The sequence below is a fragment of the Oryctolagus cuniculus genome, chromosome X (assembly GCF_964237555.1).
Source record: "Oryctolagus cuniculus chromosome X, mOryCun1.1, whole genome shotgun sequence".
Classification (NCBI taxonomy): Eukaryota; Metazoa; Chordata; class Mammalia; order Lagomorpha; family Leporidae; genus Oryctolagus; species Oryctolagus cuniculus.
This window is the reverse complement of record NC_091453.1, coordinates 132,113,585-132,139,407: the sequence shown is the minus strand read 5'-3', so window position 1 is coordinate 132,139,407 and position 25,823 is coordinate 132,113,585. Positions and strand designations below refer to the sequence as shown.

The 25,823-nt window shown below is 60.6% G+C and overlaps 1 protein-coding gene across 3 annotated transcripts; it reads right to left on the bottom strand.

The window, feature by feature from the left end:
- Positions 1–363: 363 nt before the first annotated feature.
- PLXNB3 (plexin B3) lies at positions 364–14,111 on the bottom strand. 3 transcript variants are annotated; one of them, XM_051837472.2, is made up of 37 exons: positions 13,973–14,091; positions 13,010–13,076; positions 12,669–12,785; positions 10,570–11,625; positions 10,296–10,475; positions 9,783–9,911; positions 9,592–9,692; positions 9,052–9,184; positions 8,708–8,864; positions 8,513–8,621; positions 8,315–8,429; positions 8,043–8,168; positions 7,851–7,967; positions 7,524–7,617; positions 7,263–7,432; positions 7,000–7,151; positions 6,627–6,732; positions 6,099–6,229; positions 5,716–5,892; positions 5,404–5,599; positions 5,069–5,308; positions 4,827–4,988; positions 4,599–4,750; positions 4,358–4,458; positions 4,047–4,270; positions 3,755–3,933; positions 3,578–3,644; positions 2,956–3,283; positions 2,770–2,873; positions 2,563–2,656; positions 2,179–2,351; positions 1,916–2,076; positions 1,525–1,672; positions 1,338–1,402; positions 1,191–1,266; positions 998–1,072; positions 364–778 (listed from the first exon to the last, which is right to left on the bottom strand). In XM_051837472.2, exons 4-37 carry the CDS (start codon positions 11,614–11,616, stop codon positions 674–676), a joined length of 5,694 nt encoding a protein of 1,897 aa, XP_051693432.1. In that variant the 5' UTR covers positions 11,617–11,625; positions 12,669–12,785; positions 13,010–13,076; positions 13,973–14,091; the 3' UTR covers positions 364–673. The 3 variants fall into 3 exon arrangements, with proteins under 3 accessions (XP_051693432.1, XP_017194059.2, XP_051693433.1); XM_017338570.3 differs by lacking the exon at positions 13,010–13,076 and having other exon boundaries at positions 13,973–14,111; XM_051837473.2 differs by lacking the exon at positions 13,010–13,076 and having other exon boundaries at positions 1,916–2,040; positions 13,973–14,111.
- Positions 14,112–25,823: the final 11,712 nt, after the last annotated feature.

The following is a 25,823-nucleotide window of genomic DNA, read 5'->3' as shown; positions in this document are numbered from 1 at the left end:
AGGTGGGACATGTACAAATGTGGGAAGTCTCCCATGTAGGGTTCTGCCCCTCCTCCACGATCCGCCAACTGCCCACCCTGCACCAGCTCCCCGTGAGGAGCAGACGCGGCCCCCATGACCTTGGGGTAGCCTCCTGAGAGACCAGGAGCGTTGGGTGCCCAGACAGGACGGGTTCAAGGCTCGCCAACACCGGCCCCGCTGCAGCGTGGTTGGGAGCCGGAGGCCAGCTGGGGTCTACTGGGGAGTCAGGAGGAAGCCGAGGGGGCTTGGCAGTAACAGCGGTTATGTGAAGAGATGGCAGGCAGAGAATCGGTGGGGTGGGGGTGGGGGTGCAGCTTTCCTGATGGGACGCACGGGCTGGGGTTGGGCTGTTCCGCAGAGACACGAATATTTTATTTCCAGATGTGACTCTCCAGCAAGCAAATAAATACCACGGGGAAGGGGCAGGGAGGGATCAGTATAAATTAGCAACAAGCCAGCTGCAAAGGTGTGCACTCGCGTGGCGGCCGGGGAGGGGGAGGGGGCTGCTAGGGAGCTGTTGGGCCCCCTGCAGCCCCTAGCTGTGGCAGCCCCTGCGCAGCTGCTGGCTCGGTCAGGGGCCATAAGGCACGATGGTGGCAGATCCTGCTTGCTGCTGTGGAAGCTGCGGGGCCTGGCCCCCCGGTGCTGGTGCTCACAGGTCAGTCACTTTGTTCTCTACCAGGGCAGCGACCTGCTGCAGGCGGCAGGCCAGCTGCATCTTCTGGCCCACGGGGTCCTCCTCCAGGGCGCTGATGATCTGCCCGGCGGGGGTGGGGGGAGAGGAGAGGAGGGGACTCCCCTGACGCCCCGCACTGCTGGTATCACAGCGGCGGCCCAGGGATCCAGCAAGGGAATCCAGATCAAAGCCTGGCCCCTTTGCCCCCACCTGGGCCCTCCGTCCTCCTGCCAGGATCAGGCGCTGGCAGCAAAGTGCCCCGGGCCCTGCCCCCTCCCTCGGGAGAGCCGTGGGCCTCACCTGGTCGTAATACCTGTGGATGTGCAGATAGAGTTCCTGCAGGGCTTCCAGACAGTGCGGAGCTGAGGTGTACTTCTGGGGGGAGGGGAGAGGAGGGGGCGGTAGTGAGACCCCAGCCTGGGCTGCAGGCGCTGCGCCTCCTCCCTCCACTCTGCCAGCTCTTGGGCCCCACATGTGCAGGGTGCAGCCTCACCGCAGAGAGCTCCGCCAGAGCCGAGTTCATGTCCTGGCAGCCGGCGGCAGAGCTCTGGCGAATGTCCGCATAGTATCTGCAGGAACAGCAGAGTTCGGGCCAGGGCAGCCCCCATCCCTGCCCGGCCCTGCGGGCTCCCGCACCTACTTCTCCACCATCTGCTTGTAGCGAGGGATCTCCCGGGCGTAGAGCAGTTTGTTCACCGGGGAATCCTGCTCCGGGTGGAGGAGGTGCCAGGCGTGAGTTGGGAGGCGGAGGAGCCCGCAATGTGCCCGCCTCCTGCCCGCCCCAGCTGCTGCACAGCGCCCCCTGGCGGGGGCTCCTCTGCTCTCACCCGGCCCACTTTGTGCTCCGAGATGGTGCAGGAGTCCATGAAGGTCTGGGCAATGACGGCGAGGATGGCGTCGACGTTGTCGGACACCCTCACATCAAAGACAAGCTGTGGGTTCTTCAAGGTGTTCACCCAGAACCGCAGCAGCAGGCTGGGGACAGAGGCTGGGCCTGGGCAAGAGTCCTCCCCCTCCTCCGGCACCGCGGCCCTCCCCTCCCACCCGAGCTGGGAAACCCGGGCAGCCACGCCCTGGCGGGGGCCCCCAGCCCCCATTTCTACAGCATCTGCCCTGGGCCTCAGCTGCCCGGGTGAGTCCGTGCTGGGGGTGGGTGTGCGGCAAAGCCTGGGGCTCCGTGGCCCGCCGGCGCGGTGCTGTGGGCAGCGGGGAAGGCACCTGTTAGTCTTCCAAATGTGCAGGGTCTCCGGGTCTTCAATGCCGTGCTTCTCTGCCAGCTCGTCCAGGAAGTCAAACAGGTACTTGACGGCGATGGGCACGGGCCGGTTCACGCTGAGGATGGCCTGGAATGCGTCGTCCACGAACTTCTGCAGCGTGCCCTGCGTGGCGGCGGGCCAGGGCCAATGCGGGGGAGGGCCTCTCCAGAACCACGCCCATTCCCCCGCCCCAACCCCGCCCCCCGCTCCGCTGGCCACACCCACCTTCATGGAGAGCAGGCGAGTGAGGTAGATCTCCGGGATGGTCTTGGCCCGCGCCCGCTCACGCTCCCGCAGGCTGTTGCGCCGCACCTTGGCCTCTTCCGGCTCCTCCGTGGCCTTCACCAGATGCCAGAGGCGTATCCCGCCCTCCTCACCATCCTCCGGCATGGGGAGATCTGAGAACACGGGAGCCCGCTCGGTGTGGAGCCCTGCCTCCCCGCCCGCTCCTGCGCACTCTGTGCAAGGGAGGCATGTGGGAGAGCGCGGTGGCCCGGGGACTCGCCGGGCCCAGCAGCCCGTGGCTGGTGTGCTGGCCCCAGTCCCGCAGCACGCAGCGCCTGCTTGCGCTACAGGGGCAGGTGGGCGAGTCCAGGCCAGAGGACTCACTCTCTCCCGAGGGGCAGCTCTGGGCCAGGTTCTGGGAGACAGTGCCGCCGTTATGTAGCTGAGGGATGAGCCCCACCGTTGCTCCATCTGGGACCTGGCGGGGAACAGGGGCGTAGAGTCGGGACCCCTTCGCGGGCCGATCCCCGAGGCAGGGCCTGCCCCCTGCTCCCGTCCCCACTGCACCCCCGCCCTGCCTGTGCGCCCCACCTTGTAGTGCTGCAGGGTGTTGAGCCTCTTCCAGTGGTTGTGCGTCACGGAGGTCAAGTCCTCGTCGGACAGGGTTAGGTGACCAGCCAGGCCCGAGCGCCACTCTGAAGGAGGCCAGGAGGAACTGAGCGGCTGCACGTAGCAGAGGGGCCGGGCACGGGTCCCTGGCAGGGCTGGCCCTCTCACCGAGGTCCAGGGCATGCACGGAGGGCCGCTGCGAGAAGGGGGTGCCCTTGTAGACTTGATCCAGCACCTTCTCCTTGACCTGGGTGATGGTGTCCGTGTCGAGCACCCGGGCCGGCACGCGCTGCACCTCGCTGCTCCCCACGGCCCCGCCAGCCCCAGGGCCCAGCAGCACCATGAGCGTCAGGGGCCGGAAGTCCACATCCTCCCGTAGCAGGCGGCTGTCATTCAGGGTCCGCTTGGCCTTGCCTGTCACGGCATCTACGGGCCCCTTGTCCACCTGGTACTGGATGGCCCGCAGGAGCATGTACAGTGGCTCACCAGCCACCTCCTACAACCAGAAAGACGGGCCCGTGTCAACTCCAGGGGCCACCATGCCGGGTGAGGCCCAGCATGGGTAGGGAGGGGGCAGCTAGCAGCGCAGAGCAAGGGTGGGCGACAGACAGGAGGCTTGTGCAGGGGACATGGCTCGAAGTCCCGCCCTCTCCAACCCCTCTCTGGCTGAGGCCCCTGGGGGACTTTGGGCACAGGCCACAGAGGACATGGGCAGCCAGCAGTGCCCGTCCGGCGGCAGGGGAGGAGGGTGCCCTGCAGGGTTGGGGGCTGCCTGGACCTGGGCCCTCACCCGCAAGAAGGCATGGAGACAGATGGACAGCCAGTTGGTGAGCAGTTTCTCCACCATGGTCTCCGTCCTGTGGAGAGCAAGCCCCGGGTCCCATCCTCGTTGCCTCCTGGGGACTCCTGGCCCCACACGCCCTGGGGCAGAGCCCGCCCAGGCCATGCACGCAAAGGGCAGGCCAACCTGCGCAGCATGAGCTTGGGGTTCTTGTGCACGTAATGGGCTGCCAGGTCACCAAGGAGAGTTTTCATGATGTCGGTTAGGTACTCCAGCTTGCCGTGCAGGGCCAGGGACAGCAGCGAAGCCACGTGGCAGCGATCCCTCTGCGAGAAGCCCGGCTGCTCCTCCAGCGTGTGGATGAGCTAGGCAGGGAGCCAGGGCTCAGGTCCGGAAGCCACACCCCCCACCTTAGCGATGGCCCTCTGGCCCAGCCCCCCACGTCTGCCTGGAGCCCCTGCCCGCACGCGGCCCTCACTGTGAGCAGGAAGAGTTTGCTGTTGAGCAGGTTGGAGAGCTGCGTGAGGCCCTGGCGCACGGTGGCGCGGCGGCCCTCTTCCCCGGGCCGCTCGAGCTCCGGCTGCAGCGGGCAGCCGCCGTGGCCCGGGAAGAAGGCGCGCTCAGCATACGTGTGGTAGTCCAGGAAGGGGATCCCACTGGCCTCCAGGTCGCTGCTGAGGTCGGTCATCTCGGTCATCAGGTCTGCGGGCCGGGAGCCACCGGGTGTGGGCCGGGGCCGGGGCCGGGGCCGGGGCCCTCTGCCCAGCCCCCGCCCGTGCCCACGCGCACCTGTGAACTCCTTCCGGCACTGGTCGCCCACGCCCGTCTCCAGGCTCTCCAGTTGCACCAGCACCTTCTGGTAGTCGCGCAGGGCCTGCTTGCTCTTGTGCCTGCAGCGGCGGGCCGGGCGTCAGTCACAGGCCGCAGCCAGCATGCCCCTTGCTCCCCCACCCCACCCCCCCACCCCGTGAGGGGAGGAAGTGTGCGCAGACGTGTGCGTGTCTGTGTGCAAGGCGCCGCGGGCCCTCACCTGTACATGAGGGTGAGGAGGAGCACGGCGGCGGTGAGTGCGGCAGCACCCATGCCCAGGCCCACCTGGGCCTCCACGGGGAAGGCAGCCAGCGTGGGCTCCGCCTCGTACTGGACGTGGCCGAGGGCCAGCCGCACGTTACCCATCTGCACCTGGGGGAGGGGGCGGGCAGAGCGTGTGAGCGCGGGCCTGCAGCGCCCGGGCCGGCCGCCAGGGGCGCAGACTCACCACGAACTGCGGCAGCGCGCCCGAGCCGTTGGCCGGCTGCGGGGCGCGTGGAGGCGGCTCGCAGTACAGGTGGGTGAGCGTGAGCGTCTTCACGCGGCACTCGCCGTCGCCGATGAGCACGCGCACCTCCTCCTTGCTGATGCCCAGGTTGAGGCCCTCGCCCTGGAACAAACAGCGAGAGCCTGAGCTGGGCCAGCCCCCACACAGCCAGCCCCAGCGCGCGCCCTGGCGGCGGCGCTCACCTCCACGTCCAGGACGTGGCCTGGTTTGAGGCGGTAGGGGCGGGCTGGCCCCTCCCGGCTGAGGGGGGCCAGGCGGGGGTTGGGCTGGTACAGGAAGCCCTGGCCCCCGCTGGCGCTGGCGAAGTCCACTTGCACGTTGTCTAGGGCGAAGAAGACCCGCTGGGGGCGCGCCCCGTCGGGCACCGCTGGGCTCCGGCACAGGAGGAGGCTGGACGAGTTGACAGCGCAGATGGTGGAGCACTGTGGGAGGCCAGGGCCGGGCATGCGGGCGGGTGCGCCGGGCACGGCGACCCGCCCCACTCCCTCACTGGGTACAGCCGGGGGGGGGGGCTCACCTGCAGCAAGCCCCCCTCAAGCTGAATACAAGCCTGGGGGTCAGCAGCAGGAGCCCTGCAGCTCCTCCTCGGGTCCGGGGCCTGGGGCGGGGCCCCCAAAGCCTGCACCTCCGCCTCACCCTCCAGCCACACGGACAGCAGGGGCCGCCACACAACGTCCAGGCCCGTGCCCCTGACTCGGATCAGCCGCCCACCGCTGTGCCAGGAAGACAGGATGGACAGACAGTGGGCAGCGCAGCCCTGCCCCAGCTGCACCCCCTCCCTCTGGCTCAGTGCACAGCCCACCCCCAACAGGGTGACCCCACTTCTCACCCCCGGAAGCTGACGCTGGGCTCTGCTGCCACCAGCTGCGGGTTGGCAGTGTAGTGGAAGCGGCTGCTGGGCAGTGTGCGCCGGGCGTGGCCGAAGACCACGAGGACCACGGCTTCTCCCGGGGCAGCCTGGGGCATGGTGCGGCACACGATGGCGTCGGGACACACCGGCTCCCGGCTGCAGGGGCGGGGAGGCTCTCAGCTTGGGCCCCGGCCCGGCGGCCTTCACTCGATGAGGAGCACAGGAACCACTTCTCTCAGAATCTCACTGGGGGCCTTAGGGAGCCTTGACCGCACCGTTTAGAAGGGGCGCTGGGCAGTTAGGCCTGGGCCACGAGGCGAGCAGCCCCCGTGCCCAGCCGACAGGTGGGGCTGGGTACTCACATGGGACACGGTTGGCCTCCCACAAAGGCACTGATGTTGCCCCCCGTCTGCAGGTGCTGGCCATGGATGGTGAGCTGGGTGCCCCCTGCCTGGGGCCCCCACCGAGGGCTCAGGCTCAGCAGCACAGGGTCCTGGGGAAGGGGGCACAGTGCAGTAGGCGTGGCAGCCTGGCTGTGGCTTTCCCACTTTGAGCTTTGAGGGGCAGGCTGCTTCTCTAGGAACCGCAGCTGCCACCGCCTCTGTCCCCCAGAGCAGGCTTTGGTGGCTGTGCCACACAGAGCCCCTGTCTCCTGCTGCTCCCATCTCCAAAACGGCCCCACCCTAGCCCAGGGCTCAGGCCCCAGCCTGCATGCCCCTCCCTCTCCCAGTCCCTGCTGCCTGCCTCCCACGCTGGCCTGTGGCGGTGTCCTCAGCATCTCGCCTCCGAACCCTGCACGCCCACGACTCCTGGACACGCTCTGGGACGCAGGCTCACGTCGTCCCCTCGGTGCCTGCCCTCCCACTGTCCCCTCCAAGGTGGGCACTGACCTGGTAGGTGAAGTGTTGGCTCGAGATGCCTGGCCGCCGACTCTTGATGGCCACTTGCACTGGCCCCGTGGTGCCATTGGGGGCGGGAGATGTCACACACACGATCCTGAGGGTCGAGGCCCAGTGGCTGCTCAGGGCCTCGGGCAGCTGTGGGCTGCCTGCCAGCCGCTGCCCAGGCCCCGCTGCCTCCAGCCCTCCCTGGCTCGTTTTCCTGTAGGCTCTGACCCAGGGCCTCGCCTTTCTTGGCCACAAGCCTCCCGTCTCTCTGGGTGGCCGCTTTCTGAGGGCTTCCCCACCTCGAGGGTGGGGGGAGACACCCTGCCTGCTCCTGCCCCGCCCCCGCCCCACCCTGCCCCCTCTTCGGGCGCCTCACCGGGCAGAGGTGCGGTAGAGAGAGGGGTCGGGGCTGCACGGCCGACCCGCCACACTCACGGCATCCCGCACGTCATCGAAGGCCCGGCCCAGGTTGGAGCCCAGGATGGTGAGGGCCAAGCCGCCCTCCGGGGGGCCGGTCAGTGGCTGGATCTGCAGTGGGGAACGTGCCTGAGAAGCTAGGACGGCAGGGCGAGGAGCGGGCAGCATGGCGAACGAGGGCCCGCCGGGAACCGTGGGCAGCCCTGGAGCTGGGGTGCTCACCGCATCGATGCTGGGTGTCGGGCACAGCCCTTGCACAGCTCCCGGCGGGCACAGCGGCCCATAGCGGCAGGCGGGCTGGCCGGCCCCACACCATACACAGCCCAGGCTCCCATTGGCTGCCTGGCAGTGGCTGCAGTCCGGGTGCCCCACAGCGCAGTCGTACAGGGTCACTAGGGAAGGGCAGGCGGGGCACTGAGACGCTGCCCCTGCGCCGTGCACCCCGCCCCTGCACCCCAGCAGCCTTGCTGTCCCGGGGCTCACCATGCACAGCGCCGGCATTGTCCAGCCGCTGCGCCTCGCCACGTGTGACGTAGATGGGCACTGGGAGCTCCCGCTGGGACAGGGACGGGTGGAACTGAGGGCAGAGGGCAGGGTCAGGCACGGCCCCAACTCTGGCCTTCTCCGGTACCCGCTGCCGGCGCTCAAGAATGGGGGTGATTGTTCCCAGGGCTTGGCACAGAGCAGGCTCTCATGCACGACAGTGGTGAAAGCCGAGGCCGGGGGCGGGGGGGAGGAGGGCGAGAGGGTTTCGGCGGAGTGGGGCATCAGAGGCCTGGCGAGGCTGGGGGAGGAGTGGTCCATGCGCACCTGCTGGGCCTGGCAGTGGATGAGGCCTGAGTCCTCGTCCGCCTCCTCCAGGGAGGCTGGCAGCCTCCGCACTTCGCCGGGGAGCTCCAGCCAGCAGTAGTAGGAAGCGGGCAGGCCCTACGGGGGAATGCGGTCAGGACCTCGGGCGCCGCTGTCCCCGCTGCCCTGTCCCCTTGCCCACATGGAGCTCACTTGGAAATGCTGAAGGTTGTGCACACGCAGGGCCACGCGGCTCTCCCAGCCCACAGGCACCAGCTGGGAGCCTGCCAGGCCCTCAACCTGGGGGCAAGCCCCTGGGCCACGCGCCTGCATGTCCACCTGGGGGAGTCAAGAGCCCTTTGTTAGCCCCACAGGCCACAGGCGGCCGGCCCGCACGGCGGCGGCAGCGGCGGCGGGGCGGGGGGCAGAAAGGCCGGCTCCGCCTCTGTCCCGCAGCCTCTGCTGTGCGCAGCGGGCTCACGCACCTCCTGCGCACTGTACACAGTCTTCTCGCCCTCTGGGCAGTGCTCCCCGTACACGCAGAGGCTGCTCTGGGGGCACCAGTGGCACCGCCAGAGGCTGCCCACACAGGCGCGGCACCTGCAGGGGCACGGGGCTGTTCAGGTTGGGCGCTGGCTGGGGTTGCCACCCCTACCCAGCAGGAGCCAGGCTGGAGAACTCACGGGGCAGCCGCCTCCAAGGCCCGGACCGCACTGCAGTCGTAGAAGGAGAAGTTGGTGGCAGCAACAGCCACATCTTCAAACATCAGGGCCAGGGCCAAGGTGACGTGGTCTGCGAGCAGAAGTGGCAGTGGAGCAGCGCGTGGGGCTTCTGCCCCTTCCCCCTCTGGCCTTGGGCCCGCCCAGAGGCCCCCTCACCTGTGCCTGGAGGGTTAGGTGGCAGCTGGTCTTGGGGAGGGCTGACACAGGCCACGTGGGGCCCTTCCACGTGAGCCAAGCTGTCGTAGTCCCCAAAGGCACAATGGAAGTATTCATCGGCAGCCAGGGTGGGCAGCCGGGGGACAGACAAGGTGACCTGGGACGCACGGGAGGGGAACAGAGGGGTGGGCCCAGACCACAGTGGGGTGGTGGCTGGGTGGGACAAGCAGGGCAGCGGCTCGAGGCAGCTGAGGGAGGAGAAGGAGCAGAGGAGGCAGCCAGGGGCGACCCCTGCGGGCAGCAGCCGTGCTTCCGGGAAGGCCCAGTGGCGGTGGGCACCTTACCTGCCGCTGCTCCTGGCGGGGGTGGTGGGCCGGCAACAGGCTCTGGATGTGGAGGCAGGAGCTGTCCTCCTCATAGCTCCACAGCCACTGGTTTGGCTGTGCTGCCCGAGTGCACTGGCCCTTCCGGGTGCACCTGCCAGGTTACCATGTGGGAGATTGGGAGGATGGCCTGGCTGGGTGCAGTGTGCTGAGGGAGGACCGGGCTGAGGACACAGATCTGGCCCTTGACTGTGAGAGGGAGAGGCTGTGGTGGGACCTGCAGATCTGATTTAGGATTGCTGCACAGGCCAGGGGACTCTGGCAGCTGTGCGGGGTGGGGGCAGAGGTGACAGAGGCCGGGGGTGGGGAGGCTGCGGGAATGAGACATGACCAGGCGGGGCAGTGTTGAGAAGAGGGGCCAACCAGATTCATGGCTTCGTGGCAAAGGGCAGGATGCGGGCCTCAGTCTGCGCCTCGGTGACCAAGGCTGGCCTCCCGGCACACATCCTCTTGGCAAGCGCTACCTGTTGGCTCAGGCCGGGATGTGAGCCCCACACTCACCTGCCCTGGAGGACACACCAGCCGCACAGCGGGTCCCGGGCCTGCAGGCAGCTCGTGCAGTCTGCGAACTGGGGGCAGGTTGCTATGGGAACCTGGTCCACCTGGACAGGCAGGCAGGGAGGGAGGGAGGGAGACGGGGGTTAGAGAGCTGCAGGCTGTGTGGCCCTCCCTGACCCAAGAGCAGCTCTCACCTGCTGGGCGGTGAGGACGTAGACGTGGCTGCCACTACTGTCCACCAGCAGGTCTGCACTGATGGCCGAGCCTGGAGGCCCCACCTGCTGCGAGTGGTACACCTGGCCTTGGGAGCCATTGATGAAGACCTGCTCGGGGGGACAAGGACAAGGCTGCTCCAGGACTCCCACCAGGCAACTACAACATGGGGAGGGGTGGAGACAGAAGCACTGTAGACGAGGTGCTCAGACAGCTGGGGCCGCTCTGCCAACAGTCACCAGGACCCCACGGAGACGCTTCTGGGGCCAGTTTGGCTGTGAGCGCCAGGCACTGCCTGCCCTGCCCCCACACCACCTTGAGCTCCCAAAGGCCGGGGAAAGGTGGGGCCGCCTCAGGAGGCTCCTGCATAGTCATCCCAAGCCACCCACGCGGGAAGTGGCCAACAGTCACGTGGCTAGGCTGTCGGAGCCATGAGCAGGGTGCAGGCTCGGGAGGAGGGCAGCACAGCCACCCCCCTTCAGTGGGGGCCTCACCTTGTGTAGCTGGCCTTGGGTGTCACCCAGGAAGGCTATGGTGTGCCCATCCGCCTGGAGGGCAGCTACAGCACTGATGGGCTGCCCGAGCCGCAGGACAGGCCGGGCCTCCAGGGGCTGGCGGCCAGCGATGGGGCTGGGCGTGTGCTCATCACCACAGGGGTACGACTCTGGGGAGTCCTAGAAGGGCAGGGAGCGGCGGGTCAGGCGAGGAGGGGCCGGCCAGGCCTCGTGGCACGTGGGGTGGGGGCAGGCACCAGCGCAGGCCACTCACGGGAGGCAGGGTGACACAGCGCGACGTGACACCGTACTCCACAGTGGCTTCCTCCGCCCCGCTGGGGCCCCGGCCACCTGCCGTGTAGCAGAGGCGCCGGGCCTGCTCCATGCGTCTGTGCAGCTCCACCAGGGGAAAGGCACACAGGGCCGTCTGGGCCCCTCGGGCGCCCGCGGCGAACGCCCCTAGTAAGGTGCCAGGCGCGAGGAAGGCGGCCTGCACGAGGCCCTGATCCTGGCAGGAGAGGGGCACTTCGACATAGGAGTAGAGATTGGCGTCCCCCAGGCAGACCCTGGCCACGTAGGAGCGGTACTCGGCCTGGGCGCGGGCGCCGCGTCGGCGGAACACGAAGTAGGCCCAGTGGGCATCAGCAAAGGCCCCCACGTAGCTGTTGTTGTAGTCGGAGAAGTCACCCACCACGAGGCGGCCCAGGCCCTCGCTCGAGAAGGGCTGAGGCCCGGCCAGCTGGCGCACGGCCAGGGGCGGCACCCCTGCCGACAGCTTCCCCGCCAGGCCTCTGGCCACGAGCAGCAGGTCGCGGCCCGGCAAGGGTACCACCAGGCCCACCGTGGCCACTCCGGGGGCGTTGGCAGCCACAAACTGCCCGTCCCCGGGGTCCTCAGCCTGGTACAGCACCTTGGTCACGTCCCCAAGGTGCCGCTTCTCGCACACGCCCTGCCTCACCTGCCCGCAGGCCAGCAGCTCCTGGGCCCGGCTGCTCACCACCAGCAGCTGGTTGGCGTTGTCAGTGAGCTGGGCCTGCGGGCACTCGGCTGGGTCCCGGAACGGCAGGCAGTCGGGACTGTCAGCGACGGGCCCGGTGACAGCCACCGCCTCGAGCTGCAGCTCAGGGCTCAGCTGGAAGAGGTGGTTCACGGCGCCCACGTAGAGTGTACCGCGGCCCGGGGCCAGCGCCAGGTGGTTGAAGGTGGTGTTGGGGGCCGAGAAGCGGTGAGCTCCAGTCAAAGGCAGTGGCTCTGGGGACAGCAGCAGCAGTAGAAGCAGCAGCAGCAGGAGGCCAAGGCCAAACGGAGGCCAGGGAGCCATCACAGGCGCCTAGGAGAGAGCCAGGCAGCCTGGGGCCCATTGGGAGGGAGCCACCGGCTCCCAGGGGGCACAATGACACTCCCCAAAGGCACGAGTCTGGGCAATGGGCCAGGACAGAGGGGGCCGAAAGCAGGGCTGAGACAGGGGCAGGCGGGTGGACAGGGGGGCCAGGGACTCCCGGGGAGAGAGAGGGAGGGGGTGGGGAGGCTGAGAGACAGAGGGGGAGAGAGAGAGAGAGGCAGAGGTAGAGGCGGTACTGAGGAAGGACAAAGAGAGTGGGGGAGGGCGCACCCCGTGCTGCGAGCCGAGCCGGGGAGGAAGGGATTCTTTCATCTCAACTTGACAGGCGTCTGGATTGTGGGAGAGAGGGCAGATCCTGCAAAGCCACGCATGCAGGAACGCAGGCACCGTGAGTGACAGAGGGCCCGGGCTGCAGAGCTGAGCCACCGTGGCGTGAGGAGGCAGGGATGCAATGAAGCCGGGACGCCCAGCCCCGGCGTGGGAGTAGGATGTGGGGCGGCACAGAGTGGGGGAACCATGTCCTCACAGACGAGCCGGGAGGCCCATGCAGTAAGTGGGGACACGCACAACACGAGGGCCAGGCAGAGAAAACCCGCCCCGGACAGCTGCAAGAGGGAGCGTGGGGGGAAACTGAGGCAGCTGGGAGCTGCTGGCTGAGACACTGGCGCACGGGTCCGGAGGTGGCAGGGAATGGGGGTGGTCAGGGCAGGGGTGGGGGAGACCTGGGGAGGGTGCTGCGCGGAGGTCAGAGCGTGCGGTGGGGAGTGAGGGGGAGGGGATCCAGCCTCTCCTGCTGCGGCCACCACCTCACTGCGGGCAGAGCCCCTGGAAAGGGGACAGTAGCCTGAGGCCCAGATCCTAAGCTGAGCCAGTGTGCACACGCCTGGCCGTGTGGGCATGTGCCACCCAGGCCCAGGGCAGCGCCCCAAGCCCCTTATCTCGGGAGCACAGACAGGAAGTTGGTGGCAGTGTCTGCTGGGGCCCTTCCCTCCTAGGGACATCTTTGGGGGACACGGGACCCAGGCACTTACCGGCAGGAAGGGCTCCAGCAGAGGGCTAGCCCAGGGCGGGTGGCCTGCTCCAGCTCCTCAGCTCAGCTGCCCGAGGGCAGTGGGGACAGGCGCAAGATGGCTGTGGGGGGCATTGTCCTGAGTGGGAGGGAGACAGTCAAGGCTCAGCCCCATTCATGCCGGCCCTGGGGGAGGAAGAGGACTGGGCGGGGGGGGGGGAGGGCAAGGGCCTGCCGACCGGGCTCCACCACAGCTGGCAGCTTTGTCACTAGTGGCCGGGCCAAAGCAGCCCTGCCTCCACCCCAACAATGTCCCCTCTGTCCGGAGGCCCAGACCAGGGACCCACTATCTGGTGCTCTTACCCCCACTCGGCTGCTCCGCACGGGGGCTCCCTGCCACACCACGCCCCCAGGAGACACCCCCTAGGATCTAGGGACAAAGGGACAGGGTTTCCTGCTGTCAGCCCTCCCCATCTGGCCTCATCACGCTGTGCCCGCCGTGGGCGCCCCTCCCCCCAGCCCCCTGGGTCCCTGTGAAGGGCACAGGGGTAGGCCTCAGAGTCCCCGGGACAGGGCCAGTCTCAGCCTTGGTAGCCTTGGTGCCTGGTCGCCGTGCCAGCCCTGGCCCTCAATGCCAGCCTTTGTCTGGCTGAGGGCAGAGGAGGTGCTGACAAAGGCAGTTCGTCCAGAAGACCTTCGCCCCCGCCCCCCGCCCGCTGGAAGACTGGCCAAGGAGCACAGAGCCCTGAGCCGTGCCAGGTGCAGTGTGGTGGTAGCGGGCGGTACCAGTGAAGGATGCTGCACAAGGGGCGTGGAGGACACTCAGTCACCCGGACCCCAACCCGTGGCTGGGTCTGCCCCCGCTGCCAACCCCCACCACCCATGTTGCCGGTAGGGAATGGAGAGCCACAGGGCCCGTGGTACAGGCACAGGTGTGGTTGGGTTGGGGTCTCCGCCTCCCCCACAGTGCATGGCAGCAGGCTCCAGGGTGAGGGGCAGGGCGGGCTGCTGCCACCTGGCTGGGCCAGTTGGGTGGCTGTGGGGGTGGGGAGCCAGGCCGGCAGCCTCCCTGCTCTGCACCCTACCCAGGGCTGGCACTGGCTCCTATTTGGGGTCGGAAGCCCCTGTTCCCAACCTCCTGGTGCCAGGGCCACCCCCTGGTGGGAGGTCACCAGTGTGGGGAGGTGAGGGCTTAGCGCCTGGGTGGCTCCTGTGCGCCCTCGCCTGAGCCCAGCTGCTCCTCAGTGCGAGCACGCCCCGCCGCGGCACCCCTCGCCCTGGCGGTCGCAGCGCCCCGTGCCCGCGCCAGCCCCGGCTCCTGCCTACCTGGGCGGGCTGCCGGCGGGGACCAAGCAGCAGCTGGCAGCGCCAAGACTGCGTCGCCGAGCAGCCCCAGCCTCCCTCCCCACAATGCAGTCGCGTCTAGCCCGTCTCATCCCCGCGGGGCCGGCCGGGCGGTCCAGCCCCTCCCAGCCCGCCCCTTTGCCCGACACTGCAGGGCAGGGCGCTGCTTCCCTCTGCTGGCCGAGGCAGGCATGGCAGAGGACTGACCGCAGGCGAGGGTGGCGGTGCCCCGCCCTCCATATGTGGGCATTCTGTAAGCTTCCACGAAGTGCCTACTAGGTGCTGTCACTAGAGTAACCCGGAAACAGCGTGGTGTGAGTGTTAGCACATTTACTCCTCCCAGCAAGCCTGGCTCACAGGTTGGGAAACTGGAGCACAAGTGTGTCAGAGGCAAGACTACTTGTTGCGGCCAGTGCTGTGGTGCAGTGAGCTAAGCCTCTGCTCGCGGTGCTGGAATCCCTCCCATATGGGCGCCAGTTCAACTCCTGGCTGCTGCTCTTCCAATCCAGCTCTCTGCTATGGCCTGGGAAAGCAGTAGAAGATGGCCCAAGTGCTTGCGCCCCTGCGCCTGTGTGGGAGACCTGGAAGAAGCTCCTGGCTCCTGGCTTTGGATCGGCACAGCTCCAGCCGTTGCAGCCATCGGGGCAGTGAACCAGCAGATGGAAGACCTCTCTCTCTCTCTCTCTCTCTCTAACTCTACCTCTCAAATAAATAAGTCAAATATTTTTTAAAAATTAGAAATAATTTATATACCGCAAGTTCCAGCCATTTAAAAGTGCACAATTCATTTTTTTAAAAGACCATGTGTTAACCACAGGACAGGCCCCCATACTAGACCATCAGGGTAGGTAGCCTCGAAGCATGAAACTTGGCATATGGGTGCCCAGGTCTGCAGTCACAGAGGGGGTTGCATGGTGGGGAGGAGGCAAAGGCAGGAAAAGCCAGGAGACCGTGCAGGTGGGGAGTGGAGGACAGTAAGGCAGAGGTGCCGATGAGGCCGCTGGGCTGTTGAGGCCAGAAGCTGTGTTTGTGCACTGGAGGTGGCACAGGTCACTAACAGGACTTGAAGGGGTCTGGGGATGAGGCCGAGGCAGAGGGACCCACAGGCTGAAGGCCCAGCAGATGTTTAGTTCCTTCGAACACCACAGAATAAAAAAGTTGCCCAGATGTAGGTGTGTCTTTTTTTTAAGAGATTGATTTATTTATTTGAAAGTCAGAGTTAGAGAGGCTGGGGGGGGGTGGGGTGGGGGACACTTCCATCCAATGGATCATTCTCCAAGTGACTGCAATGGCCAGGCTGAAGCCAGGGACCTGAAGCTTCATCTGGGTCTCCCACATGGGTGCAGGGGCCCAAGGTCTTGGGTCATCCTGTGCTGCTTTCCCAGGTGCATTAGCAGGGAGCTGGACTGGAAGTGGAGCAGCAGGGACTTAAAGTGGCATTCATATGGGATGCCGACACCACAGGCAGGGGCTTAGTCCACTATGCCACAGCACTGGCCCCTTCAAGTTTTATCTATTTATTTGAAAGACAGAGAGGAGGGGAGACACACACACACACACACACACACAGAGAGAGAGAGAGAGAGAGAGAGAGAGATCTTCCATCCACTGGTTCACTCCTCAAATACCCCCAGCAGTCAAATCTAGGCCAAGCCGAAGCCAGACACTCCCTCTGGATCTCCTGCATGGGTGGCAGGGTCTCAAGTACTTGAGCTGTTGCCTCTAAGGGTCTGCCTTAGCATCTGGCACTCCGATACGGGATGCAGCTGTGCTAAGCAGCGGCTTAACCGGCTGTGCCACCACAGCTGCCCCTCCCCCTTCCCCAGGCCTATTGTCTGAGGTCGTTTGTCCATGGAGCGCGGTCCATGAGAGGGGTTTGAACCCGAGGACCCAGGCCAGCACCACACGGATCGTTCCCTTGGTCAGTGCTGTGTCTTCATCAGTGTCCCTACTGAGAGCTGGGGAGGGGAGGTGGCCTTGACTGGCCTGATGCTGTCTCTCTGCCACGAGCGAGGTGTCCTTGATGCTGGAGGAGGACTTGCTGGGTCAAAGAGGACTTGGGCCATCTTCGACTGCTTTCCCAGGCCTTTAGCAGGGAGCTGGATCGGACTTGAACCGGCGTCCATATGGGATGCTGGTGCTGCAGGCGGTGGCTTAACACGCCGCGCCACAGCACCGGCCTCAGCATGAAGCTTCTGCATCTCCATAGCTTCACGAACGTGTGCCTGGCACACCTGGGACTTTTTTCCATTACACAGGGTGTGAAGTGGTATCTTACTGGATTTCAAATTGGCATTGCCCGCGTACTAGTAATATTGGGTCTCTCTTTCTTCCTCTGGGAAATGCCTGTGCATGGCTCTGCTGAGCTTCCTGTGTAGCTTGTCTTTTCCTTTTTATAGCTCTTCTCTGTGTATTCCTCGTAGCAATCCTTCTCCTCCACCTGTGGCTTGTTAGATTGCTCATGGTGTCATCTGATGAACAGTAGGTCTTGATTTTATTTTTTTAAATGTTATTTTATTTACTTGCAAAGGCAGTGTTATGGAGAGGGGAGAGAGAGAAAGAGAATCCTCCATGGGCTGGTTCCCTTGTGCCGCTCTTCCCAGGCACATCAGCAGGGAGCTGGATTAGAAGCGGAGCAGCTGGGACTCGAAGCAGTGCCCATCTGAGATGTCAGCAGCATGTATGCAATGCCTTTACCCACTACGCCACAAGGCTGGCCCAGATCTTAATTTTAACATAGCAGCATTTATCAGTGTGTCTTGTTTAAGAAATCCTCTCCTGGGGCCAGCTCTGTGGAGTAGTGGGTAAAGCTGCCACCTGCAGTGCCGGCATCCCATATAGGAGCCGGTTCAAGTCCAGGCTGCTCCACTTCTGATCTAGCTCTCTTCTTTGGCCTGGGAAAGCAGTAGAAGATGGCCCAAGTCCTCTACACCTGTGTGGGAGACCTGAAGGAAGCTCCTGGCCTCAGATTGGCACAACTCTGGCCATTTCGGCCATCTGGGGAATGAACCAGCGGATGGAAGACCTCTCCCCCTTTCTCTGCCTCTGCTTCTCTGTAACTCTGCCTTTCAAATAAATAAATAAATCTTTAAAAATTAATACAAAGTAATAAAAAGCTCTTTAGAAATCCTCTTGAACTTGTACATAGTGTGAGGTAGGGGTGTTTATTGCCCAGCTCCATGCTTTAGCCTGGTATCGGTCTTGGTACTTGGGGGTCACTTGGCTTCTTTCTCCCTCTCCTCCTCCTTGCTCCCTGCCTCCTCCTCTTCTTCCAAAATGATCTTGCCTGTTTTGGTTCCTTCAGTTCTCTTGTCGAGTTGCACGGGACGCTCTGTTGGGACTTGAGAGGCATTGTGGGCAGATTTTGTTGAACCCTGGGTCACTCCGGAGAAGTCATCGCTGAAACCGAAGGAATGCACTGTCTCTCGGGATCCCGCTCCTCAGAGCCTTTCACTGATTTTTTCTATAAAGGACTCGCATATCATTTGTTCAACTTTCTGCCAGGAACTTGCTTTTTTATGCGAGTGTAAACGCTCTCTTCTATTTCATTTCTTTTTGGAGAATGTGTTGCTGGTGTATAGAGAAACAGAGGCTTGTTTAGGATACGGATTTTCTACCAAGTAGCTTTATCTACTCTCATATTAACTGCAAGAATTGCCTTTGGAGTGTCCTTGTGGATTCGCTTTGGTTTTCTGCTTATACAATTGTATCATCTGCAAGTAGCAATCATTTTGTTTCTTCTCTTGCAGTCCTTTTAACCTTTTCTTTTTTCTTAAAAAGACATTTCCATTTATCTATTTCCCTCTTAAAATAATATTTTGTAGGCCGGCGCCGCGGCTCACTAGGCTAATCCTCTGCCTGTGGTGCCGGCACCCCGGTTTCTAGTCCCGGTTGGGGCACTGGTTCTGTCCCGGTTGCCCCTCTTCCAGGCCAGCTCTCTGCTGTGGCCTGGGAGTGCAGTGGAGGATGGCCCAAGTGCTTGGGCCCTGCACCCCATGGGAGACCAGGAAGAAGCATCTGGCTCCTGGCTTCGGGTTGGTGTAGCACGCCGGCCGCAACGCGCCAGCCATAGTGGCCACTTGGGGGATGAATCAACGGAAAAAGGAAGACCTTTCTCTCTGTCTCTCTCACTGTCTAACTCTGCCTGTCAAAAAAATAATATTGTGTATATTATTTATTTGAAATACCGTGTTACAGAGAGACAGGGACAGAGGGAGAAAGAGATCTTCCATCCTCTGCTTCACTCCTCAAATGGCTGCAACAGATGGAGTTGGGCCAGGCCGAAGCCAGGAGCCCTGAATTGCATCCAGGTCTCCCACATGGGTACAGGAGCCCCAGCACGTGGGCCATCTTCTGCTGCTCCTTCAGGCATATTAACAAGGAGCTGGATAGGATGGGAAGCTGGCATTGCAGGTGGGGGCTTAAACCACCGCAGGGGCCGGCGCTGTGGCATAGCCGGTAAAGCCACCGCCTGCAGTGCCTGCATCCCATATGGGCGCCAGTTCGAATCTCAGCTGCTCCACTTCCGATCCAGCTCTCTGCCATGGCCTGGGAAAGCAGTAGAAGATGGTCCAAGTCCTTGGGCCCCTGCACCCACATGGGAGACCCGGAAGAAGCTCCTGGCTTCAGATTGGCACAGCTCTGGCTGTTGCAGCCATTTGGGGAGTGAACCAGTGGATGGAAGACCTCTCTCTCTCTCTCTCTCTCTGCCTCTGCCTCTGCCTCTCTCTCTGTAACTCTGTCTTTCAAATAAATAAATAAATAAATCATTTTTTAAAAAAGGAAGTCATGAAGCATGTGATTAAAAAAAAAAAAAAAACCACTGTGCTACAATGCCGGCCTCCTAAATTATTATTTTCCCTCCTTCTTCTTCCTCCTCCTCTCCTTCTTCTTCTTTGTTATTTTTTTCTCTTTTTCCCTCTATTTCTTCTTGAGTGAGATTTTTTTTTGAAAATATTTTATTTATTTATTTGAGAGGCAGAATTACAAAGAGAGAGAACTAGAGACAGAGATCTTCCATCCGCTGGTTCACTCCCCAAATGGCCACAATGGCCAGAGCTGTGCCAATCTCGAGCCAGGAGCCAGGAGCTTCTTCCAGGTCTCCCACATACATGCAGAGACCCAAGGCCTTGGGCCATCTTCCACTGCTTCCCCAGGACATAGCAGGGAGCTGGATGGGAAGAGGAACAGCCAGGACTTGAACTGGCGCCCATATGGGATGCCGGCACTGCAGGTGGTCGCTTTACCCAGTATGCCAGTGCGCGGGCCCGAGTGAGATGTCTTTGTTGTGGTAGTTTCAGTGCGCAGTTGAGTGGTGTGAGTCATGTTCACGTTGTTGTCAAGCAGAGTCCCACAGCTTCGCACCCTGCAGATACGAAACTGTCCCCATTAAACAGCTCCCCTTCCCCTCCCAGCCCTTGGAAACCATCAGTCTACTTTCCTTTTTTAAAGTTGTATGAGTTTGTTTATTTGAGATGCAAAAAACAGAGTCAGAGGACAGAGCTCCCACGTGCTGCTTCACTCCCCAGAGGGCTGCAACAGCTGGAGCTGGGCCATGCCCACGGTGGGAGCGGGGAGCCCAATCCAGGACCCTTGTGGGGCTGGTAGGGACCCAGCCACTTGGGCCACCACTGCTGCCTCCCAGGGTCCACATTAGCCAAAAGCTGGACCCGGGAGTGGGGCCAGGCCTGGAATCCAGGCACTTTGCTAGGGGATGCGAGCGTCCCAGCGGGCAGCTTAAGCACTGCTGGGCCATCTGTGTCTGGCTTATGTCACTGAGCGTAATGTCCTCAAGCTTAACACCCCAGGATTTCCTGCCCTTTGATGGCTAATTAATAGTCCATTTAGTTTGTCCCTTGGACGTTTGAGTGCTCTGTGCCTCTTGCACTGTGAGCGCTGCTACTGTGAGCATGCTTTCGCTACTTGGGGTACACGCCCACGCGCGGGATTGCTGGGCCACACGCTAGTCCTCTCTTTCTTTCTCTCTTTCTTTCTCTCTTTCTTTCTCTCTTTCTTTCTCTCTTTCTTTCTCTCTTTCTTTCTCTCTTTCTTTCTCTCTTTCTTTCTGGCAGAGTGGACAGTGAGAGAGAGAGACAGAGAGAAAGGTCTTCCTTTGCCGTTGGTTCACCCTCCAATGGCCGCCGCGGCCGGCGCGCTGCGGCCGGCGCACCGCGGCCGGCGCACCGCGCTGATCCGATGGCAGGAGCCAGGAGCCAGGTGCTTTTCCTGGTCTCCCATGGGGTGCAGGGCCCAAGCACCTGGGCCATCCTCCACTGCACTCCCTGGCCACAGCAGAGGGCTGGCCTGGAAGAGGGGCAACCGGGACAGAATCCGGCGCCCCGACAGGGACTAGAACCCGGTGTGCCGGCGCCGCTAGGCGGAGGATTAGCCTAGTGAGCCGCGGCGCCGGCCGCTAGTCCTGTTTCTAGTTTCTTGAAGCCCCTGCATTCTGTCTTCCACAGCAGTCGCACCACTTTCCACTCCCACCAGCAGTGCACCAGCGTTCCAGTTCTTCCGCCCCCTCGTCCCAGTTTGAAGCCTTGGCACCCCTGGCAAACATCTGACCATAGTGCCTGGCGTTGTGGTGCAGCAAGTCAAGGCACTGCTTGCAAAGCCAGCACCTCCTATCGGAGCACTGGTTAGAGTCCCAGCTAAAGGCAATGGAAGATGCCCCAAGGACCTGGGCCCCTGCACCCATGTGGGAGACCCAGATGAAGCTCCTGGCTCCTGGCTCCTGAACCAGATCTTCCTGTTACAGTCATCTGGGGAGTGAACCAGTGGATGAAGATCTGTCTGTGTGACTTTCAAATAAATAAAGAAATCCTTTTTAAAAAAATCTGGCTATATATTCAAGAGTTTATTTTTCTACTCCCTATTCTATTGTTAAAAGATTTATTTATTTACTTGAAAGGCAAAGTGACAGAGAGATAGAGAGGCAGAGGATGCTTCACTCCCCAAATGCCCACAGCACCCAGGGCTAGGCCAGGCTGAAGTCAGGAGCCTGGAACTCCATCGGGGTCTCCCATGTGGACGGCAGGGGCCCAGGGTGTGCCTTCAGAGGAAGCCGAATGGCAAGTGCAGTCAGGACTCAGTCCCAAGCACTCCAATACACGAGGCAGGTATCCAAAGCTATGGCTTAACCCAATGCACTGCCCCTTACCTTTTTAAATTTTTTAAAAAGATTTATTTTTATTTATTTGAAAGACAGAGTTAGAGAGAGAGAGAGAGAGAGAGGTCTTCCATCTGCTGGTTCACCCCGCAGATGGCTGCAAGGGCCGGAGCTGTGCCCAAAGCTAGGAGCCAGGAGCTTCTTCCAGGTCTCCTATGTGGGTGCAGGGGCCCAAAGACTTGGGCCATCTTCTACTGCTTTTTCAGGCCATAGCAGAGAGCTGGATTGGAAGAACAGCAGCCAGGACTAGAACCGGCGCCCATATGGGATGCTGGCGCTTTAGGCCAGGGCATTAACCTGCTGCGCCATAGCGCCGATCCCACTCTTTTAATTTTTAAAAAATAATTTTTATTTATTTGCGTCAGAGTGACAGACAGAGGGAGAGACACAGAGAAAGAGATCTTCCATCTGCTGGCTCCTCCCAAGTGCCCATAAACAGCTAAGGCTAGGCCAGGCTGAAGCCAGGAGCCAAGATCTCCATCCTGTGGCCAGGGCTTGGCCAGATGGAAGCCAGGAGCCAGGAGCTTCATCTGGGTTTCCCACAGCATGTGGGCCATCTTCCGCTGCTTTGCCAGGTGCATTAGCAGGCAGGTGGATCAGAAGTGGAGCAGCCGGGACTCGAACCAGTGCTGCAGACGATGGCTTAACCCGCTGTGCCCCAGCGCAGGCCCCCTTAGTGTGGTTTTGAAGTCACCTGGTGTGTGGGCATCTGCCAGTTATCGCATTTCTACACAGCTTCTAAGTGGAGGGTTTTCCCGCTGACAATTTATTTTTCTCAGCTTCGCCAATTAGTCCTTTTTTTGTCTCCCGCGTCAAGGTTGCAGATAGGGGAGGCAAAGAAGCAGGCAGACTACCAGAGTTTTGGAATTTGCTTTTCTCAGATCCCCCGGTTAAACCGTCACTGTCTCCCACCTCCCATCTCTATGATCTTTGTATTTCTGTGGCATGCATTGTAAGGTCTCCTCTTTCATTTCTGGATTGGTCTGAGTTCTCTCTCTCCACGTAAAGATTTATCTTCTCAAAAAACCAACTCTTAGGGGCTGCTGTTCTTCCGCAGCAGGTTAAAGACACCGGCACTGGGGTCAGCGCTTGGCATAGCAGTTTAAGCTGCCATGTGCAGTGTGGCATCCCATATGGGCGTCAGTTCGAGTCCCAGCTGCTCCACTTCCGATCCAGCTCTCTGCTATGGCCTGGGAAAGCAGGAGAAGATGGCTCAAGTCCTGGGGCCCCTGCACCCATGAGGGAGACATGGAAGGAGCTCCTGGCTCCTGGCTTCAGATCAGCACAGCTCCGTCTGTTGTGGCCAACTGGGGAGTGAACCAGCGGATGGAACACCTCTCTCTCTCTGCCTCTGCCTCTCAGATAAATAAATACATGTTTAAAAAAAAAGAAAGAAAGACACCAGCATCCTGTACGAGTGTCGGTTTGAGTCGGCTGCTTCACTTCCAGTCCGGTTCCCTGCTAATGGGCCTGGGAAAGCAGCAGGTGGCCCAGTCCCTTGGGCCTCTGCTACCCATGTGGGACCTAAGTGGAGTTCCAGGCTCCTGGCTTTGACCTGGCATAGCCTCAGCTATTGCAGCCATTTGGGGGAGTGAACCAGTGGATAAAGATTCTCTCTCTCTCTCTCTCTCTCTCTCTCTCTCTCTCTTTTTCTCTGTCACTCTGCCTTTCAAATAAACAAAATAAACCTTTTTAAAAAGCAACTCTTGGTTTCATTAATATTTTCTATCGTTTTCCATTCTGTATTTGGTTGATTTTTGTCATGATCTGTTGCTTGGTTCCTTCTGCCGACTTTGCCTTTGGGCTTAGCTTTGTTCTTTGGCTGGCTGCTTCTACCCTCTCAGAACTGCTTTTGCTGCATTCCAGGAGTTTTGCTGTGTTGTGCTTCCGTTTTCATTTGTGTCAAGACATTTCTGGGTCTCTCTTTTTAGTTTCTTCTCTGACCCACTGGTTGTTCGGACAGGTGGGTATTACCAATTTTCCTTCTGTTCTTGGTTTCTCCTTTCACACCGTTGTGCTCAGGAGAGATGATTGATTGCTATGATTTCCATCATCCTGACTTAGCTGACTTGCTTGGCGATGTGTCCTGGAGAATGTTCTGCGAATGTCTGCTGGGGCCGTTATGCAAGTCATGGAGGGAACTCCTCACTTTATATAAATGGAATCATACCAGACATATTTGCTGTGGCAGCCTTCCAAGTTGATGCACACACTAGTTGTTTTTTTTTTTTTAACAACAAAAATTTCTCTTTGCAAATGTCTGTTGATTTATTTTCTAACCCAGATCACTTATTGGCTTGTCTTGCTTCAGCTTGTCTTGTTATCATAACGGGAGACACACGTCAGAAATAGCCCCATCGGGTGATTTCCTTTTTCAGAGTTGCTAGGCGGCCTAAATGTGGCACCTTTATTTAGTGGGCCATTAAGCCCGTAACTATCAAGCAAGTGAGAAATGTGGCATCACAAAAATTAAACTAGAAAGAAGGAAGGGGCAAGGAGGTGTCGGATTCTTTGAATTGCGTCTAGGAGCTACATGGGACTTGATATCTTTATAGTAATAATAAAATTTAAAAATAGACAAAAACATTGTCTTTACTCATATATGCACACAACTACTGTGGGTGAACTGAAAATATTGTCTTTCTAGAACATTATTTGAGGACAATGCCTTTTCAGAGACATTGGTACTCAAACTTGCTTTATAACAGAATGACAGATCAATCTTTAATTTATTTTTTAAAGATTTATTCATTCCTTTATTTATTTGAGAGATAGAGTAATGGTGGAGGGGAGAGAGAGAGAGAGATCTCTTCTATCCACTGGTTCATTCCCCAAGGTGAAGCCACGAGCCAAGAACCCTATCTAGGTCGTAGCAGGCACATTATCAGGGAACCGGATTGGAAGTGGAGGAGCTGGGACTTGAACTGGTACCCATATGGGATGCTGGTGTCCCAGGCAGTGACTTAACCCACTGCACCATAACCCCTGCCCTATAACCTTTTTAATTTATCTCTTTTTAAAATGATTTTTAAAAAAATTTTTAAAAAGATGTACTTTTTTTATTTGAGAGGTAGAATTACAGAGAGAGGGAAAAGCAGAGAGAAAGGTCTTGCTTCCCCTGGTGCACTCCCCAAATGGCCAAACAGCTGGAGCTGGGCCAATCCAAGAAGCCAGGAACCTGGAGCTACTTTTGGGTCTCCCAGACAGGTGCAGGGGCCCAAGCATTTGGGTCATCTTCACTGCTTTCTCAGGCCATCAGCAGAGAGCTGGATCGGAAGAGGAACAGTCAGGACTGGAACCAGCGCCTGTATGGGATGCCGGTGCCACAGGCGGAGGCTTAGCCCACCATACTACAGCGCCGGCCAAAGAACAATTTATTTTATTTGAAAGGCAGACTGACAGAGACAGAGAGGAGAGACTGAGAGAGTGATTTTCCATCCACTGGCTTACTCTCCAAATGTCTGCAACAGACAGGGCTAAGCCAGGTGGAAGCTAGGAGCCAGGAACTCCATCCAGATCTCCCACGTGGGTGGCAGGGACTCAAGTACATGGTCATCGTCTGCTGCTTTCCCAGGCGCATTAGCAGGGAGTGGGATTGGAAGAGGAGCAGCCGGGATTAGAACCAGTGTTCCCATCTGGGATGCCGTTGTCAAAGGCAGCAACCTAATCTGCTACTCCACAATACAGGCCCCTGTATCTTTCTTCAAAAGCTGATTTCCATTCATTGCTGATTTCCATTCATCTGTTTGAAAAGATACTGGCAGATTTGGTAGCCTAAAGCTGATGTCTTTTTAAAATTTTTTACGTATTTTGGGGCCGGTGCCATGGCACGGTAGGTTGATCCTCCACCTGCGGCTCCAGCATCCCATATGGATGCCAGTTCGAGTCCCGGCTGCTCCTCTTCCGATCCAGCTCTCTGCTTGGCCTGGGAATGCAGTGGAAGATGGCCCAAGTCCTTGCGCCCTTGCATGCACGTGGGAGACCAGGAGGAAGCTCCTGGCTCCTGGCTTCAGATCAGCCCAGCTCCAGCCGTTGTGGCCATTTGGGGGGTGAACCAATGGACGGAAGACCTTTCTCTCTGTCTCTCTCTCACACAGTAACTCTACCTCTCAAGTAAATAAATAAAATATTAAAATTTTTTTACATATTTATTTGAGAGACATAGAGACAGAGTTTTCTTTCTTTCTTTTTTTTTTTTTTTTGACAGGCAGAGTGGACAGTGAGAGAGAGAGAGACAGAGAGAAAGGTCTTCCCTTGCCGTTGGTTCACCCTCCAATGGCCGCCGCAGCCAGCGCACTGCAGCCAGCGCACCGCGCTGATCCGATGGCAGGAGCCAGGTGCTTCTCCTGGTCTCCCATGGGGTGCAGGGCCCAAGGACTTGGGCCATCCTCCACTGCACTCCTGGGCCACAGCAGAGAGCTGGCCTGGAAGAGGGGCAACCGGGACAGAATCTGGTGCCCTGACCGGGACTAGAACCCAGTGTGCCGGCGCCGCAAGGTGGAGGATTAGCCTAGTGAGCCACGGCGCCGGCCGAGACAGAGTTTTCATCCACTGGTTCACTGCCCAAATGCCTGCACTTGTGGGGAGATGCCACAGCCAGGAGCTGGGAACTCAATCCTGGTCTCCCATGTGGTTGAAACACAACTGCTTGAGCTGTCAGTGCCG

Coding starts and splice junctions, on each gene's coding strand:
- PLXNB3 (XM_017338570.3), bottom strand. CDS start 11,616: ATGGCTCCCTGGCCTCCGTTTGGCCTTGGCCTCCTGCTGCTGCTGCTT. Junction 4,459..4,598: donor CTCCTCACCCTCATGTACAG/GTGAGGGCCCGC, acceptor CCGCCGCTGCAG/GCACAAGAGCAAGCAGGCCC. Junction 1,673..1,915: donor CACATTTGGAAGACTAACAG/GTGCCTTCCCCG, acceptor CTCTGTCCCCAG/CCTGCTGCTGCGGTTCTGGG.